Raw genomic sequence first — 15,602 nt, 5'->3', positions numbered from 1 at the left:
ATGGGCAAGGACACTCTCCACTAGCCCAGGTTGTTCCAAATCCCATCCAGCCTGGCCTGGAACATTCCCAGGGATGGAGCATCCATCTGGGCAACCTGTTGCTGTGGGAACTCCTTTGCTTTGGTCCAGCATCTCCCTCTCAGTCTCCAGTCTGCTGCGTGCTGGCAGTTTGGGAAGGAAGCAGCACAAACCTCCTTCATCCAGGCTCCCAAAGATGGCATTGCTGCTATCAGGGAGTGAACTGACAGCTCTTGCAGGTGATGCTGTGCATGTAAAACCTGCTGCTGTGGGCATCTCTGCCTGGCAGCCTCCCTAAGGAAAATGGAGCTTGGAACCAAAGTGGTTTAAAGTGCTAAAAAATCTGTATTTGCAGCGCCTGGCGTTGTTCAGGAAAGCTGCTGGAAAGGGCACGGGGCAGAGCCAGGCACAAAGGCACGGGTTAACTTGGTTAGTTGTTAAGTGTCCTTGGTTAAAAGCTTGGAAAAAGGGACCTTTAAGAAGAAAGGAAAAAAAAAAAATAGGAACTTTTAAGATGACGTGTCTTGAATGAGCCTGGCTCAGTAATGCTCTGACTGCGTCTGATCCAAAACATTTCATGCGGAAGAAAGCAAAAATAGGGCAAGTCAGAGAGGATAATTCAGCTGGGTGAGGAGGGGAAGAGGGAAGAGGGGCTCTGTCTGGGTGCCTGGAAGCCCTTAGGAAGTCACTCCTGTGTGCCACGAGCTCAGTCTTCAGTTTTGGGTAGTCACTGCTTTCAGTGGGGACACAGGTAGAGCATTTTCAGGAGGATTCCCACCTTTTCCAGGGTGCTCATCCCACCAGAGCTTCCCAGATAGACAAGATGGATTGGAGCCATGTCTCCATCCTGGGTCCTTTTAAAATCCCTAAGTTTCCCAAAAGTGCTTGGCCCAAATACCTTTGCTTTTAAGGTTTTCTTGTTGTGGTTTTATTTTTTTTTTATCCCTTGAATAGTGACAAAATAAATTGTATTTCCTTGTCAGCTCTTCTGCAGGAAGGTGGCAGGGAGACAGTAATTGCTCCTCACAGCACTGGGAGTGAGCTGTAACAAAATTACAGCTGGGGAGCGTGTGGCTCTCGATCACTGTGAAATTGAGGCCTTTTTAAAATAGAAACTGAGAAAAAAAAAAAAAAAAAAGGGCAGGTATTGCTTAAAATAAGAAAAAGTAAAGCCTGAATCCTTTCTGCCCCTGGTGATGGTCATTGATGCTTCAGCATCCTGCAGTCATGTCCTGCTTGTGGCGGTGTCACCTTTGTCATTGCCCCCCTGCCATGGCCAGGCTGATTTCTTTAAGATTTTATTTGCCTTGATATATTTGTATTCAAGTGACACAGACGGGGTGGTTTCTCCCCACAACAAAGCCTGGAGGGGGGACCATCCTTCAAACCCTGGTGGGTGGGAAGGGGTTTGGACAGCGATGTTGGCGATGTGGGAGCTGGTGGAGGAGGAGGAGGATGAAGAAATGGTGAAGAGATTCTGGTCCTGCTCAGCTGGACTGCGGGGTGGGGGAAAGGAGGCACTTCCACGCGATCCATTTCCCTGGCTTCATCCCCAAAACACCCTTTTCCCTGATTTGTGAGGTGCCGACGCCAGATGAGAAACCTCCCGCCCTCCATCCTCCAGCTGCGCGCACGCCCTGCCCATCCTGGGCGCCGCCTCCGTTTCCCTGCTGCTCCTGCCCCTCTCACGCCGTGTCTCTGTCCCCGAGCAGGGCTGCTGGTGCGGGAGGTGCAGATCGAGGTGTCCCGGCAGCAGGTGGAGGAGCTCTTTGGCCTGGAGGATTACTGGTGCCAGTGCGTGGCCTGGAGCTCGGCGGGCACCACCAAGAGCCGCCGCGCCTACGTCCGCATCGCCTGTGAGTGCTGCTGCCACCTCCGCTCGCTCGCCGCTTTGGGGTGACCCATCCTCGCTGCGTGACCCCGATTTTTCTCTCCCCACCCCAGCTGCAGCTTTGTTTCTGCCTGCCAGGGCGGTGGCGCTGCCGAGGTTTGAACGCCACATCGCCCAGCAGCGTGCTCGGCGCTTCCCGGAGTTTTATTATCCTTAATAATTATCCCACGGGTGGCACCTCGCACGTTCCGCCTGAATCAGCGGCTCTGAGTCCCCGCTGTCGCATGTCACCACCCTCAGCTGCTGTTTTGGGGGTGTCAGCCTCAGTAAAGGCGAGTTAGCCCCACCTGAATTCGCTCGATTAGCAGAGCGACAGGAGGACAGCCAGGCTTCCCCCGTCCCAAACGGATTTTGCTAATAATCCGACATGTTTATCCTAAACAGAGAGGGCTGATGGATCAGCTGTGCTGCTGAAGGGTTTAGTCTGAACAGGGAAGATCATAGAATCACAGAAAGTTTTGAGTTGGGACCTTAAAACTCAGCTCATTCTCCCCCACCATACCATGGGGAGTGACACTTTCCTCTAGACCAGCTTGCTCCAAACCCCCTTGAGCCTGGCCTTGGACACTTCCATGGTATTTTTTTGGAGCAGAGTGTTCAGGAGCCACATGGAGAGGTCTGGGAGCTGTAGCAGAGGATTGCAGCACCATCTAGTGATGCTCCTGCTCCTTCCCAGGCTCTGGAGCAGGACGCTGCTGTGTCCCCACATCCCCACAGAGGGATGAAGAGACAGTGGATAAGCTGAGGTTAGCCCCAAAAGGAAAAGACAGGATGGGGTATAAGCTTGCAAACACATGAAGGAGGAAATGTCTCATCCTTGAGCACCATGTGCTGCCCCAAATCCATCCTGGAAAACATGGTTCTTCAGCTCCTCCCTCCCAGGGCACGCTTTACCCTGGCTGTCCATGCCAGAGGGACTCCCTGACTTGAGGGTGCTTGGTGCTGAGGTGGTCACCGAAGTTTTGGAGGCTGCCTTGGTCCTGTTGCAGGCTGGTAACCCCTGGCTTTTCCTTCCCCTCCCAGACCTACGGAAGAACTTTGATCAGGAGCCGCTGGGCAAGGAGGTCCCGCTGGAGCACGAGGTGCTGCTGCAGTGCCGCCCACCCGAGGGGGTCCCACAGGCCGAGGTGAGCAGCTCCTGAAGGGATGCACAGTGGGGTATCCCATCCCAATCTCATCCCACTTCAGATGATCTCCTGTCAGCTCTCATTCAGCAGAATGGTTTATTTTGGGAAGCACTCGCTCAGCTCACTTCTCCCACACTTCCTGGGGTGCCTCAGAGGGAAGATCTGACAAGGAGGCACCCAGTGAGCTGTCTGGATGGGAGCTGAGGGTTGGGAAAATCAGTATGGATGGGTTTTCCTACCATGGCAGTGGAGCTTTCCTTGCCCACAGCTCCATCAGCTGCTGGGAGCTGTGTGTTGGATGGAACCACAGTGTCTCATCCTTGGCCAAAACACTGCCCCAGTTAGGCCTGGTTTGGCCCAGTTTTCCAGGAGAAATAAATCCAGTCAGAGGCGAGGTTGTCCACTCAGTGGTTAAAGGTCTGAGGACATCTTTGGTCTTGGTGATGGCTTCATCCCCATCCCTTCCTTTCCTGCCAGGTGGAGTGGCTGAGGAACGAGGATGTCATCGACCCCACGCAGGACACCAACTTCCTGATCACCATCGATCACAACCTCATCATCAAGCAGGCCCGGCTGCTGGACACTGCTAATTACACCTGCATGGCCAAGAACATCGTGGCCAAGCGCCGGAGCACCACGGCCGCCGTCATCGTCTACGGTACCGGCCCGTGCTCGGGGAAGGGGACCTTTGGTGCTGGCTGTGTCCCCCAAGCCAGGGGGGGAATAGGGGCACTTCCTGGGAGTGAGTCAGTGCATTACATTGGGTGATAACCAATATCTGCAGAACAGGAGCCTCTAGTGGCTTCCACAGGCACCAAGGAGAGGTTTGAGGTGGAGGGGTGGAGGTGTTTCCGAGCTAGGTAGGAGGATGGATGGAGGTTGGATCCAGATGGATTGTTCTGACTCTCCAAGCGGCTGGAAAGCTTTATTTGGCTGAACTTTGTTGTGAAATCAAAGATCTCCTCAGGGCCGGACACAAAAAATATTTGCCAAGTGGAAAAAGGACCAAAGCAGTCTTGAGCATCTCGGGCGTGGGGTGGTGACACAAGAGGGAGTTTTGTGGTTTGCTGTTCGTGAGGCTGAGCTGCAACAGGGGGTCACAGAGGGTGTGAGAACTCGAGGCTTAGCTGATGGATTGTGCTCCAGAGTTAACTGTGCCCACCTCCTGTGCAGTGAACGGTGGCTGGTCCACCTGGTCCGAGTGGTCTCCGTGCAATAACCGCTGTGGCCGGGGCTGGCAGAAGCGCACCCGGACCTGCACCAACCCCGCGCCCCTCAATGGTGGCTCCTTCTGCGACGGGCAGCCCTTCCAGAAAATCACCTGCACCACCCTCTGCCCAGGTAAGGAGCGCCCAGAAACCGCCATCCCCAGGCTGTGGTTGGGATTTGCTTGTTGGACAAAAGAAGGCTCTGAGGTGACCTAATTGCAGCCTTCTAGTACCTCAAGAGAAACATGAGGGAGAGGGATTATTTAAGGGCCTGGAGTGGCAGCACAGCGGAGAGTGGCAGGATTAGATGGGATATTGGGAAGAAATTCTTCCCTGTGAGGGCACAGGGTGCCCAGAGAAGCTATGGCTGCTCCATCCCTGGAAGCGTTCAAGGCCAGGTTGGACGGAGCTTGGTCTAGGGCAAGGTGTCCCTTCCACGGCAGGGGGGGTTGGAACAAGCTGGTCTTTAAGGAGTGCTGGGACAACACTCCCCACAGAGTGGGAAGGTTTTCCTGACGCTGCCGTGTCCGGTGCCCGCAGTGGACGGCGCGTGGACGGAGTGGAGCAAGTGGTCAGCGTGCAGCACCGAGTGCACCCACTGGCGCAGCCGCGAATGCGCCGCCCCCGCGCCCCGCAACGGCGGCAAGGACTGCAGCGGCGTGCTGCTCGACTCCAAAAACTGCACCGACGGCCTCTGCCTGCACAGTGAGTGCCCAGGAGGGTGGCCACGGGCGTGGGGACACGCCACAGGAGATGCCACCGGCTGTGGCGCTCCGGCGTTTCGGCCGCGCTTTGTTGGCTGCGCATCCGAGCTGATGGAGCAGCCCCTGCAGCCCCGGTTTTAAGTTGTGTCTGTAAAAAGGTGTTTTCGAACAGATTCGCCCCTTTCAGAGTTGTTTCTTGCCTGGAGGAAGAGATATTGGGGATTTGGGGGGATGTAAGTGTGCCCCTGTCCTCCCTGCTGTAGGGTCTCTGCTGAAATAAAGCTGAAAGGGCAACAGGAGGGGTTTCTCAGCCACACTGTGAAAACACCTCCCCTGGGTCACTGCTGGGAGTTGTGGAGGTGGTTTGTTGAGGAAATAAACCCATGGTGATGGTAGTGGTGCTGCTACCTGTGTGTGAGTGAGCATGCTGAAGGCAGCCAATGCTGCCACCTGCTGCTGTGTGACACCCTGTGTGTCCCCTTTGCTGGGCCTGGGCACGGGGATGTCCTTGTCGCCATGCTTCTACCTGGCTCTTGGAATGCCCCAGGGAACGATGCTGATCTCCCACATCCTCCCCTCCCCGGGCTGGCTTACCTCCCACTTTCTGTTTCATCTCATCCCCATCATCACCTTCACCTTTTTCTTTTCTAACTTTGTTTTTCCTAACAGATAAGAGAATTCTAAACGAGCCCAAAAGCCACCGTAAGTGCTCATTTCATGGCCATTTTTTTCTTTTTTGTTTGTTCCTGTGGTTTTGTTCCGTTGAATCCACGATAGGGGTTCCCTGGCAGCTGGGCAAGGACAGGGTGGGAAGATGGAACAACTAAAGCCCACTCCAAAACTCCAGTGGGCTCCTCAGGGTTGTCTCTGTTAGGATGTTAGGGTTGATGAACCTGAGCTGCACAGGCCTAAGGTTTGTGGAACCCTTGGTGCTCAGGTGAAGTTTGCACGAGCTGTGGCCAGGTGTCCTCCAAAGGTCTGAGGGCTTCACCTCCATCTCATTCTCTGGCATTGCTCTTGACTTCCTGCTCTTAGGAAACGCCTTCCATCCTCTTGCCAGCCTTTCCAGCAGGCTCAGGGCACGTCTTTCCACCCATGCCTGAGTCAGTGGTGGGATTGGGGAGCGATGGCGGGTCTTGACGTGCTTTTCTGCTGCCCCTCTTCTCACTTCCGTGTCTTTAATCCCTCTCAGTGCTGGAGGCCACGGGCGATGTGGCCCTGTACGCCGGGCTGGTGGTGGCCATTTTTGTCTTCATCGTGATCCTCATGGCCGTGGGGGTGGTGGTGTACCGGAGGAGACGCCGGGATTTCGACACGGACATCACGGACTCCTCGGCCGCTCTGACCGGAGGCTTCCACCCCGTCAACTTCAAGACATCCCGGCACGGTAAGAGCCATGGAGATCCTCACCAGCCTTAGGTGAGGCTGAAGGAAAGTCACAGGAGAGAGGGTGGATCCTCACTGGGCTCCCCGGAGGGAATATACTGATTTTTGAAGGCTCCATGGGAGGTGCTGACGGTGGGAATCAGGGCAGCCTGCTCTACTGGAAGGGCTTTGGAATGAGATTGTTTTGAAGGTGCCATCCAACCCAAACCATTTGGGGATGTGTTCCACTCCAGCAGTGCTTTGTTCCCAGTGCTGTCTTCATGCCACCTGTGTTTCCTGGTCCTGCAGACAACCCTCAGCTGCTGCACCCGTCGATGCAGCCGGACCTGACGGCCAGCGCGGGCGTCTACCGCGGGCCCATGTACGCCCTGCAGGACTCCTCCGACAAGATCCCCATGACCAACTCCCCGCTGCTGGACCCCTTGCCCAGCCTCAAGATCAAGGTGTACAACTCGTCCACCGCCTCCTCCTCCTCGCCGGGGCTGCACGACGGCACCGACCTGCTGGGAGGGGTCCCCGCCACCGGCACCTACCCGGGGGACACCGCCAGGGACGGCCACTTTGCCAGCGTGAGGAGCAAAGGTCTGGGCTCCCAGCACCTCCTCAGCCTGCCCCGGGAGCATGGCTACAGCGCCAGCGGCACATTTGGCTACCTGGGGGGAAGGCTCACCGTGCCAGGCACAGGTAAGCCGCAGGCTGGGGTTGTGTGGCTGCTGAACCGTCGTCCCTGCTTGAGCAGCCCTTTGCTATCCCAAACCTGGCTCAGGGAAGGGAGGCAGAAAGCAATTCCCAAGCCAGACATCTCAGGCTGGAGGTTACAGCCTCCTCGGGCTTGCCTTGGTCTTTCCCTGCCATCGATGCAGGGCGGCCGGAGCCTTGCAAAAAAACCCAAAGGTTAGAATTTTCCTTCTCAGTGAAGAAAAAGCACTGGGACATCCCAGAGAAGCTGTGGCTGCCCCATCCCCTAAAGTGTTAAAGGTCAAGCTGGACAAGGCTTGGAGCAGCCTGGGCTAGTGGAAGGTGTTCCTGCTCAAGGCAGGGGAACTGGAACTGCGTGATCTTTAGGGTGCCTTCCAACCCAAAGCAATCCATGTTTCTGTGATCTGGAGGTGTTCCCCTCCGTGCTGCCCTGGCTCCCTGCTCTCCTTGTGCCCTCTGGCTGGCGTGGAGGGTGGTTTCTCCCTCATTCCCCTCTCTTGCCTGTGACTGACACCTGTGTGTGCCGTTCCAGGGGTCAGCCTGCTGGTGCCCCACGGGGCCATCCCCCAGGGCAAGTTCTACGAGATGTACCTGGTGCTCAACAAGGCTGACACCGCCCTGTAAGTCACCCCGCCGGCCCCCCGCTGCTCTCTGGCCACCCCGGAGGTCCCTGTCCAACCTCTGTGCCCTGTCCCTCCCCAGGCTGCCCTCGGAGGGCACGCAGACCGTGCTGAGCCCGGCAGTGACCTGCGGACCCACGGGGCTGCTCCTGTGCCGCCCCGTCGTCCTCACCATTCCCCACTGTGCCGACGTCAGCTCCTCGGACTGGATCTACCAGCTGAAAACACAGTCCCACCAGGGAAACTGGGAGGTGAGAGGGGGGAACACACACCCTGCAGCCAGCAGAGACCCCGAGGGACACAACCCCTTGGAGGACAGGCTGACCCTCAATTTTGATGTGTCTGTAGGAAGTTGTGACCCTGGATGAGGAGACCCTCAACACTCCCTGCTACTGCCAGCTGGAAGCCAAGTCCTGCCACGTGCTGCTGGACCAGCTCGGCACCTATGTCTTTGTGGGGGAGTCCTACTCCAGGTCAGCCATCAAGAGGCTCCAGCTGGCCATCTTTGCCCCCACTGTCTGCACCTCCCTGGAGTACAGCCTCAAGGTCTACTGCTTGGAGGACACGCCAGATGCTCTCAAGGTAAATATCCCCTTCCCGAAGCTGTTTGTGCTGACAGCAGGATGCTGCCTGGTGCCTCTCAGGATGGCCTGGCCCTGGGGAGCAACAACCTGATGCAACTGCCTGCAAAGTGACCACAGTGAAATAACAAGGTGTTTACTGCTTTGCCTGTCCTTCCTTGTCCTCTGGAAGGAAACAGGGAGGGTGTTGCGTAGCTCCTCTGCTGGGACCCCTCCTGCAGGCGTTACACGAGAGGTTTGGCTGCTGATGGGCAGGTTTTTTTATAGATCCTGTTATTCCTGCATGGATCCATGTCTCTCCCTGCTGTGGAAGGGTTTTGTGGTGTAGGTAACATTCACGGGAAGCTGGAGTTCAGATGCTTTGGCTACCTGGACCCACCAGTGCTGTGGCTGTTGGATTCCCTGTGACTTGTCCAGTGGATGCTGTTGGGATTTATGTGGTGCCTCTAGGTGGGGGTGTAGGCAGGGCTCTGGCTCCTGGCTTGTCTTTTTCTCCTAAAAGCTGCTGGTGTGATGAAGGGATGGTGTTAAAAGCAGATTGAGTAGCACCCTTCAAAGGAGTGCCCGGCCCTTGTGTTGGAGCTTTGTGTTCTCCAAGGAGTACAGAGGCATTTAGGGAAGCTCACGTTAGGAAGTTCAAGTTCTAGGTGAGGCTGGTGTGTGAGATGAGCTGTCAGGTTCTGCTGGGGTGGCAAAAACTGTTCTCCATAGGCTTGAGGCTGCTGCTGGCTCTTCCTGGCAGCTCCTCTCCCCTCTCCATCCTGGCTTTGGGCAGAGGAGCAGCCCCCGCCCTTCTCCTGGGCCTCACCCTCCCTGTCCTGCTGCCCACAGGAGGTGCTGGAGCTGGAAAGGACACTGGGAGGGTACCTGCTGGAGGAGCCCAAGCCCCTGCCCTTCAAGGACAGCTACCACAACCTGCGCCTCTCCATCCACGACATCCCCCACGCGCTCTGGAGGAGCAAACTGCTGGCCAAGTACCAGGTGAGCTGGGCTTCCAGACTGCCAGCACCAGCTCCAGCCAGGCACCACAGGGCTGTGGGTGTCCTGGGCCTGTCTCCCAAAGGGATGTATAGAGGAGGAAGGGTGGGATGCTCTCTGTGAGGCTCTGCTGTCCCATCTCATCCCTCATCGTGGGGTGGCTGGAGGAGGTGGGATCTCCACGGGAGCTGCTGGAGCCTTTGCTGAGCCCTGTGCTTTGGTGGTCCCCAGGAAATCCCCTTCTACCACATCTGGAGTGGCAGCCAGCGAGCGCTGCACTGCACCTTCACGCTGGAGAGGTACAGCCAGGCCTCCACCGAGCTCACCTGCAAGATCTGCGTCCGGCAGGTGGAAGGGGAAGGGCAGATCTTCCAGCTCCACGTCACGCTGGGAGAGGTGAGCGGGGAGAAGGCAAGGGGGACAGCACACTGGGACGTTTCAGTGACATCTCACCCTGTCCTTCCTCTTCCAGCACGGCAGCTCCTCCGACACCCTCCGCTCCCAGCACAGCGGTGCCGCCACCACAGCCACCACCCAGGTGGGACCCTACGCCTTCAAAATCCCCCTCTCCATCCGGCAGAAGATCTGCAACAGCCTGGATGCTCCCAACTCCAGGGGCAACGACTGGAGACTTCTCGCCCAGAAGCTTTCCATGGACCGGTGAGTCTCCCCAGGCTCTGCTTTCCCTTCCAGCAGGGAGGCTTCACTCCATGCTCCCTGTCAGCTGTAGACATCCAGGGGGGTTGTGTCCAGCTGTAGAGATCCATCCATAAATGGGGATGTAGCTCTGCACAGTTATATCCATCTCTATCCTTGGATTTGATTTTAAGCTAAAAGAGGAGAGGTTTAGATGAGATATTGGGAAGAAATTCTTCCCCTGGGGGTGGTGATGCCCTGGCACAAAGAAGCTGTGGCTGAACACATCCCTGGAAGTGTTCAAATCCTGGTTGGACGGGGCTTGGAGCACCCTGGGATAATGGAAGGTGTCCCTGCCCATGGCAGGGAGGTTGGAGCTAGATGATCTTGAAGGTCCCTTGCAACCCAAACGATTCTGCCATCCCCCTGTGCCGCAGTCCTGCAGGTCCTGTCACTTCGAATGGCCCTTATTTATCTGGGACAATGGCTCTGCCGTTCCCACCTGGACCAAAGGGAGAAAGGGTAATTTCAGCAAAGCTTACATTGCTTTTGCACGGATACCAGCTCTGTCTAAAAACTGCAGATGGGCTCTCGAGGGCTTTGGCATTCGTGTTACAGCATTCCCATCGAAGTTCATGCTCCAGACAGGTTTGCTGCTCCAGCATCCTCCCTCCTGCCATCTCCAGAGGGCACCACAGCAGCCCAACCCTCTTCTGCTTCTCCCTTCCAGGTATCTGAACTACTTTGCCACCAAAGCCAGCCCCACCGGGGTGCTCCTGGACTTGTGGGAAGCCGAGCACCAGGACGACGGCGACCTCAACACCCTGGCCAGTGCCTTAGAGGAGATGGGCAAGAGCGAGATGCTGGTGGTCATGGCCACGGAGGGGGACTGCTGATGGTGCTCCCCACGGCTGGGGGGCCAGGAGGATGAAGCAGGGGGCGAGGAAGGGTCCTCCCCCGATGGCAGGGGGAGGCACATCCGTCCTGAGCGGGGAGGGGCCGAGGCCGGCGCTTCTCCCGCATCACTGTCAGCCTTAGAGACCCGTCCTCAGCGTTTACAAGCAATCCAAGTGTTACACAGCATTCCTCCTCCTCATGGCACGGGGAGGAATTAGGGCTTTCTCGAGTCGGGATGGGGGCTTTCCTTTTCCTTCTTCTTTTTGGGTTCCCTTCCTCCTCCTTTAATAGTTGAAGAGACGAATGCAATCCAGGCTTAACTTCTGTCAAAGGCTTCAGGCAGCGTAACGAGGCAAATAGGAAAGAAAAAAAAAAGGAAAAAAAAAGTTTCTTAGGAAACGCAAAATAATTTATTATCCAGATCTTTGGATGTGTCCTTTTTAAGAAAAAAAAAAAAAAAAGAAAAAAAAAAGATTTATCAATCTTTTTTTTTTTTTTTTTGGTGTGTGAGAGCAAGAGCTGTGGTCAGGGTGGCAGAGAGAGAGAGATTTCAATGGACACACTTTTGTAGGGAAAAGCGTGTGATCCAAGTTGAGCAAAACGTGTTTACATGTCCTGGGACCCCCAGGGAGTCCGGAGGGTGAAGTGCCTCTCCCCCCCTCCTCTGGTTCAGGGCCAGCTCAGACCTTTCCCAAGGCTTTTGTCCTTGCAAACTCTTTTTTTGTTTTTCCTGGCAGCAGGAATGACTGGTCCCTGCACTCCACCTGCAAGGAGGGATGAGGGATGCTGCCCTTTCTTTAGGGTTCAGGGTGGGGAGAGTGCATCCAGAGATGGGTGTTTTTTAATGAATTCTTCCCTGGCATGGTTTGGGGGAGCTTTTTAGGATGACTACGCCTTCATTTCCATAACTTCAGTACAAACCAAAGATTTCAGTCCTGCGCCAACCTCCGGACTCGAGGCTAAAGGGGAGGGGGATTTTACAGTGAGCACCCCAAACCTGGGCCCGGGGGTCAGAGGGAGGTGATGAGTGGGTGTGGAGAGGTCAGGGGGAGAGCAGAGGCTGCCACAGTGGCCACTTCAAACCACCCCTGCTTCAGGTCCGTGCACTCCTGCCTGGATTTGGATGCAGTATTTCAGCACGGATTCAGGGAGGGAACGTCTGGTATTCCCAAGCTGCAAACCAGGCTGAGCGTTTTCACATGAGCAGTGCTCAGGTCCCCCTCCTCCACTGCAGCTCCTGTTTTTCCCTGGAATGGGCTTTTAATAACGATGGAGAAGCTGTGGGGTGAATGGGAAGCAATCAAGTGGTAGGCAGGAACGAGGTTCCTCACACAGATACGGTGTCTTGATGAAGGTAAAAAAATTAGGTTGCCTGCAGGTAGAAATAGTTACTCACAGAGTGCTGTATCTTAGAAATTTGTTTTAAATAAAATAAAATGAAATGGGGAGGGGGTGGTAAGCTCAGGATTAGATTAGGTCACACGGCCAGGCTGTGGATTCTCCATCAGTGGAAGTATTAGGAGCACGTGCAGGGCCCTGGATCGGTGTCTTGGAATCCCACAAAGTGCTGGAGCACGCTCAGGGAGCCTGGAGAGCATCACCTGCACGGGGCAGCTCGGGAGGAGCTTTCAGTATTGCTGGGATGTGGTGGGATTGCTCGGGGCAGCTCCTGAGGTTTCAGGGCTGTGGGAGAGAAGGGATCTTTCTTGTGACACGTGGGAAGGGGCTTATCCATCCTTTGGGGTCGCATTTGACCATTTCTGAGACCCTCTGAGCTAAGGAAGAATAAGCAAGTTTGGAGAGCAATAAAGACTCGATGGATCAATCGAGATGGATCAATCTTTCTCAGTTCCAGGGCGTTCTCTGAGGGATGAGATGCTCTTTCAGGTCCCACCTCAGAATCTCTCTCGCTCCCATTCTCTGGTTTATGGATCCCTGCGCCGGGATGTGCGTCTGTCTGTCCGTCCATCCATCCTTCCATCCTGCCTGTGGGTGCCTCTCTCCATCCCCATCCCTCTGTGCTCATCCTCCCCTTCCTTGGGGCAGGCAGCTGGCTCGGCTGAAGTGCATGTTTGGGGAGATCCTGCTCGTTTTTCTGACCAGGGAACCTGCAGCAGGAGCAGGGCAGGGGGGATGCAGGGTTTGTCTCCAGCTCCCAGGAGCCCTCCGTGCCCAGGGGTTTCTCCAGCCAGGCATTTTGGCAAATGCAGGTCTGTGTCGTGCTGGCAGTGTCCATCTCTTGCTCCAAAATGTGTTTCCATATTTATATGTCCAGGGGATGGGCCTGTTGGCGTCCTCTAAAACCCACATCTGTTTATTCTGTAAACTAAAGAACTGTAAATAAAGTTTAGCATTCCTATTGTAACAAATTAATTTTTATGCAATAAATTATATTTCCTAGTCTAATAATAAAAAAAATTAAAAAAAAAAAAAAAAAGGAAACAATCTGCTCACTCCCCCCCTGTTCATCACTCATGGGTTCTTGCTGTGTTTGGCATTTGCAGGAGGTTGATTGATGGTTTGTTTTGGGCTCGCATGAGTGCTTCCAAGGCAGGAGACAAGGGCTACAGCTGTGGCTTGTGGGCTGAGCCACCCTCTCAAGCAGTTCATTCCCTTTCCCCAAGGGATATCCTACAGAAAGCAATGCCCCTTGCAGCAAAGACCAGGATTAGGGGGGGATCATTTGGGAGAGGGGAATGGAGCACGGAGCTGCAGCTGCAAGTGGGGCACCCAACTTTGTTCCCTCCCCTGGCAGAAGGGTTTGCAGGGAGGTTCCAGGAGCCCACTGTCCCTGCCTGGGTCACTCAGCTCACCAGGAGGTGGCAACATTGTCCGTGCTCTGGGCAGGAGTGGGAATCCTGCAGCCACTGAGGAAAAATGGGGAGGAAATCCCTGCTCTGGCACCACAGCGATCATAATGTAGCCACACAAATGTGCCCGAACTTCCCAGCTGGGACTTTCCAGCTGTGGGCAGGATGCTGAGGCAGATGCCTTCTCAGAAGGGATAACCTTTCCAAAGAGTCCTAGAATGGTTGGGTTTGGAAGGGATGTTATACACAGTCTTGTTCCACCCCCCTGCCAAGGACAGGGACACCTTCCATCAGACCAGCTTGCTCCAGCCTGGCCTTGGACACTTCCAGGGATCCAGGGCCAGCCACAGCTCCTCTGGGCAGCCTGTACAAGAGCCTCACCACCCTCACAGGGAAGAATTCCTTCCAAATATCCTGTATAAACTTGCCCTCTTGTCACTTTAAAGCCATTCCTGCTTGTCCTTTTCTTTACATCTGAGTTCTTCTAACCTCAACCTCCCACCTTTCTTTCCCTGGGCACTTTTTGCCCTAAACCGTCTTTCCAAAGGCCCACAGTTATCTGTGGATAACTTTGACCAGCTGGTGCCCAATTCCACCTTGTTGCTCTCCTGTTGAAACAGCCAGTTTGCCAATTAGAACTCAGCGAAATTTCTACAGGAACACAAGGAGAAACCTCTGCAGAGAAACCCACATGTTCCTCTCCAGCCTTTCCATTCCTGCTGCTTGTTTCTGATCACAAAAGAGGAAAAAAAAGCAACCACTGGAGCGTGTCTTGCGTTGTTGTGACCATTTCAAGGCCTTCTAAAAGAAAAAAAAAAAAAAAGGAGTGTATTTGGCTTTGATGAAGGGTTGGATACACGTGCACGTCCCTGTGTAGCTGCTGAGGAGACGCAGCTTTGGGGAAAGAAACAAGGAAAAAAAAAAAAAAGAGGTAATGGTGTTTTCCTTCAGAGTCACACCATGCCCTCAAGGTGAGTGTGAGAGTGTAGTTTGGAAGGAATTGAGGACTTTACAGTGGAATTCATGCTGATGGGGCATTGCAGGGAGCACAGGAAGTTAAGGAGGAGCTTGTACCCCATCCTGAAGAAGATGCTCCCCATTGCCCATCCTCCCATCTTCAGCCATTCCCTGTGTCCTGTCCCTCCATCCCTTGTCCCAAGTCCCTCTCCAGTTCTCCTGGACCCCCTTCAGACACTGGAAGGGGCTCTGAGGTCTCCCTGGAGCCTTCTGTTCTCCAGGTGAGCACCCCCAGTGATGCCTTGGGTTTGAGCTTTTATATTTTTCAGAATTTCTGCTGCTTAGTGTGTAACTCTGAAACTTCATATGAGGTGTCAGTAAATTCTCTTTATAGGGTAGTTAGACAAAATAATTGTTTTCTAGCTAGAGAATCAAGGACAACTGGTACCCCAAAAGCAGAAAACCCAGCGAGGGAAAGGGGACAAGCCAGGGGGCTGAGACTCCATAGCCTGGGGCTGTGCTTGGATAATTGACCCCAATGTGTGGCTGAACCAAAACTTACCAAAGTGTAAAAACTTGTGATGGGGATCCAGCTTGGATTTGATTTGGGTGTAGCCCCGGCTGGGCTCTTGCACTGCCCAAACTGCATCCTGTCAATAAATACCAATTTTATTCCTTTTGCTCTGCCTAGCCTCAGTTCCAGCTCAGCCTTTCTGGGCTCTCCCAGCCTGTCTCCATAAAGGGTTTTCCAGCCCTGGGAGCATCTCTGGACTCTCTCCAGCAGCTCCACGCCCTCCCTGGGCAGGGGATGCCAGAGCTGGGCACGGGTGGGATCCCACCGGAGCGGGGCAGAATTTGGGGCGGCTGGGCGTGGTCTGGGGGCGTGGCCAAGGCCGATGGGGGCGTGGCTTTGATGTAATGGACGTGGCTCTGAGTGTGTGGGCGTGGTTATGGGGGTGGGCGTGGCTGTGTTTGCTATGGGCGTGGCTATGGGGTGGGTGGGCGTGGCCTGCCCATTAAAGGCGGGGCGGGGCGGGGCCTCGGGCCCTCAGGCGGCGGCGGCGGCGGCGGAGGCGGAGGAGGGGTGGGA

General features: G+C 55.1%; 1 protein-coding gene across 2 annotated transcripts in view; it reads left to right on the top strand.

Annotated features, from left to right (window-relative positions):
* Positions 1–13,114, top strand: part of UNC5B (unc-5 netrin receptor B) — a 51,193-nt gene extending 38,079 nt beyond the window's left edge. The window contains exons 3-17 of one of the 2 annotated variants that reach the window (XM_088168716.1): positions 1,731–1,874; positions 2,933–3,036; positions 3,514–3,694; positions 4,210–4,377; positions 4,785–4,949; positions 5,618–5,650; positions 6,141–6,335; positions 6,623–7,018; positions 7,566–7,653; positions 7,736–7,904; positions 8,002–8,235; positions 9,066–9,215; positions 9,444–9,608; positions 9,685–9,872; positions 10,579–13,114. In XM_088168716.1, the coding sequence (XP_088024842.1) occupies positions 1,731–1,874; positions 2,933–3,036; positions 3,514–3,694; positions 4,210–4,377; positions 4,785–4,949; positions 5,618–5,650; positions 6,141–6,335; positions 6,623–7,018; positions 7,566–7,653; positions 7,736–7,904; positions 8,002–8,235; positions 9,066–9,215; positions 9,444–9,608; positions 9,685–9,872; positions 10,579–10,744 (2,546 nt within the window). In that variant the 3' untranslated portion in view covers positions 10,745–13,114. The remainder of the gene's footprint in view (positions 1–1,730; positions 1,875–2,932; positions 3,037–3,513; positions 3,695–4,209; positions 4,378–4,784; positions 4,950–5,617; positions 5,651–6,140; positions 6,336–6,622; positions 7,019–7,565; positions 7,654–7,735; positions 7,905–8,001; positions 8,236–9,065; positions 9,216–9,443; positions 9,609–9,684; positions 9,873–10,578) is intronic. The other variant, XM_088168717.1, reaches the window with a different exon arrangement.
* The last annotated feature ends 2,488 nt before the right edge of the window (positions 13,115–15,602 follow it).

The sequence above is a fragment of the Sturnus vulgaris genome, chromosome 8 (genome assembly GCF_052056855.1).
Source record: "Sturnus vulgaris isolate bStuVul1 chromosome 8, bStuVul1.hap1, whole genome shotgun sequence".
In the NCBI taxonomy this organism is placed as follows: domain Eukaryota; kingdom Metazoa; phylum Chordata; class Aves; order Passeriformes; family Sturnidae; genus Sturnus; species Sturnus vulgaris.
This window is presented reverse-complemented; position numbering and strand designations above follow the sequence as displayed.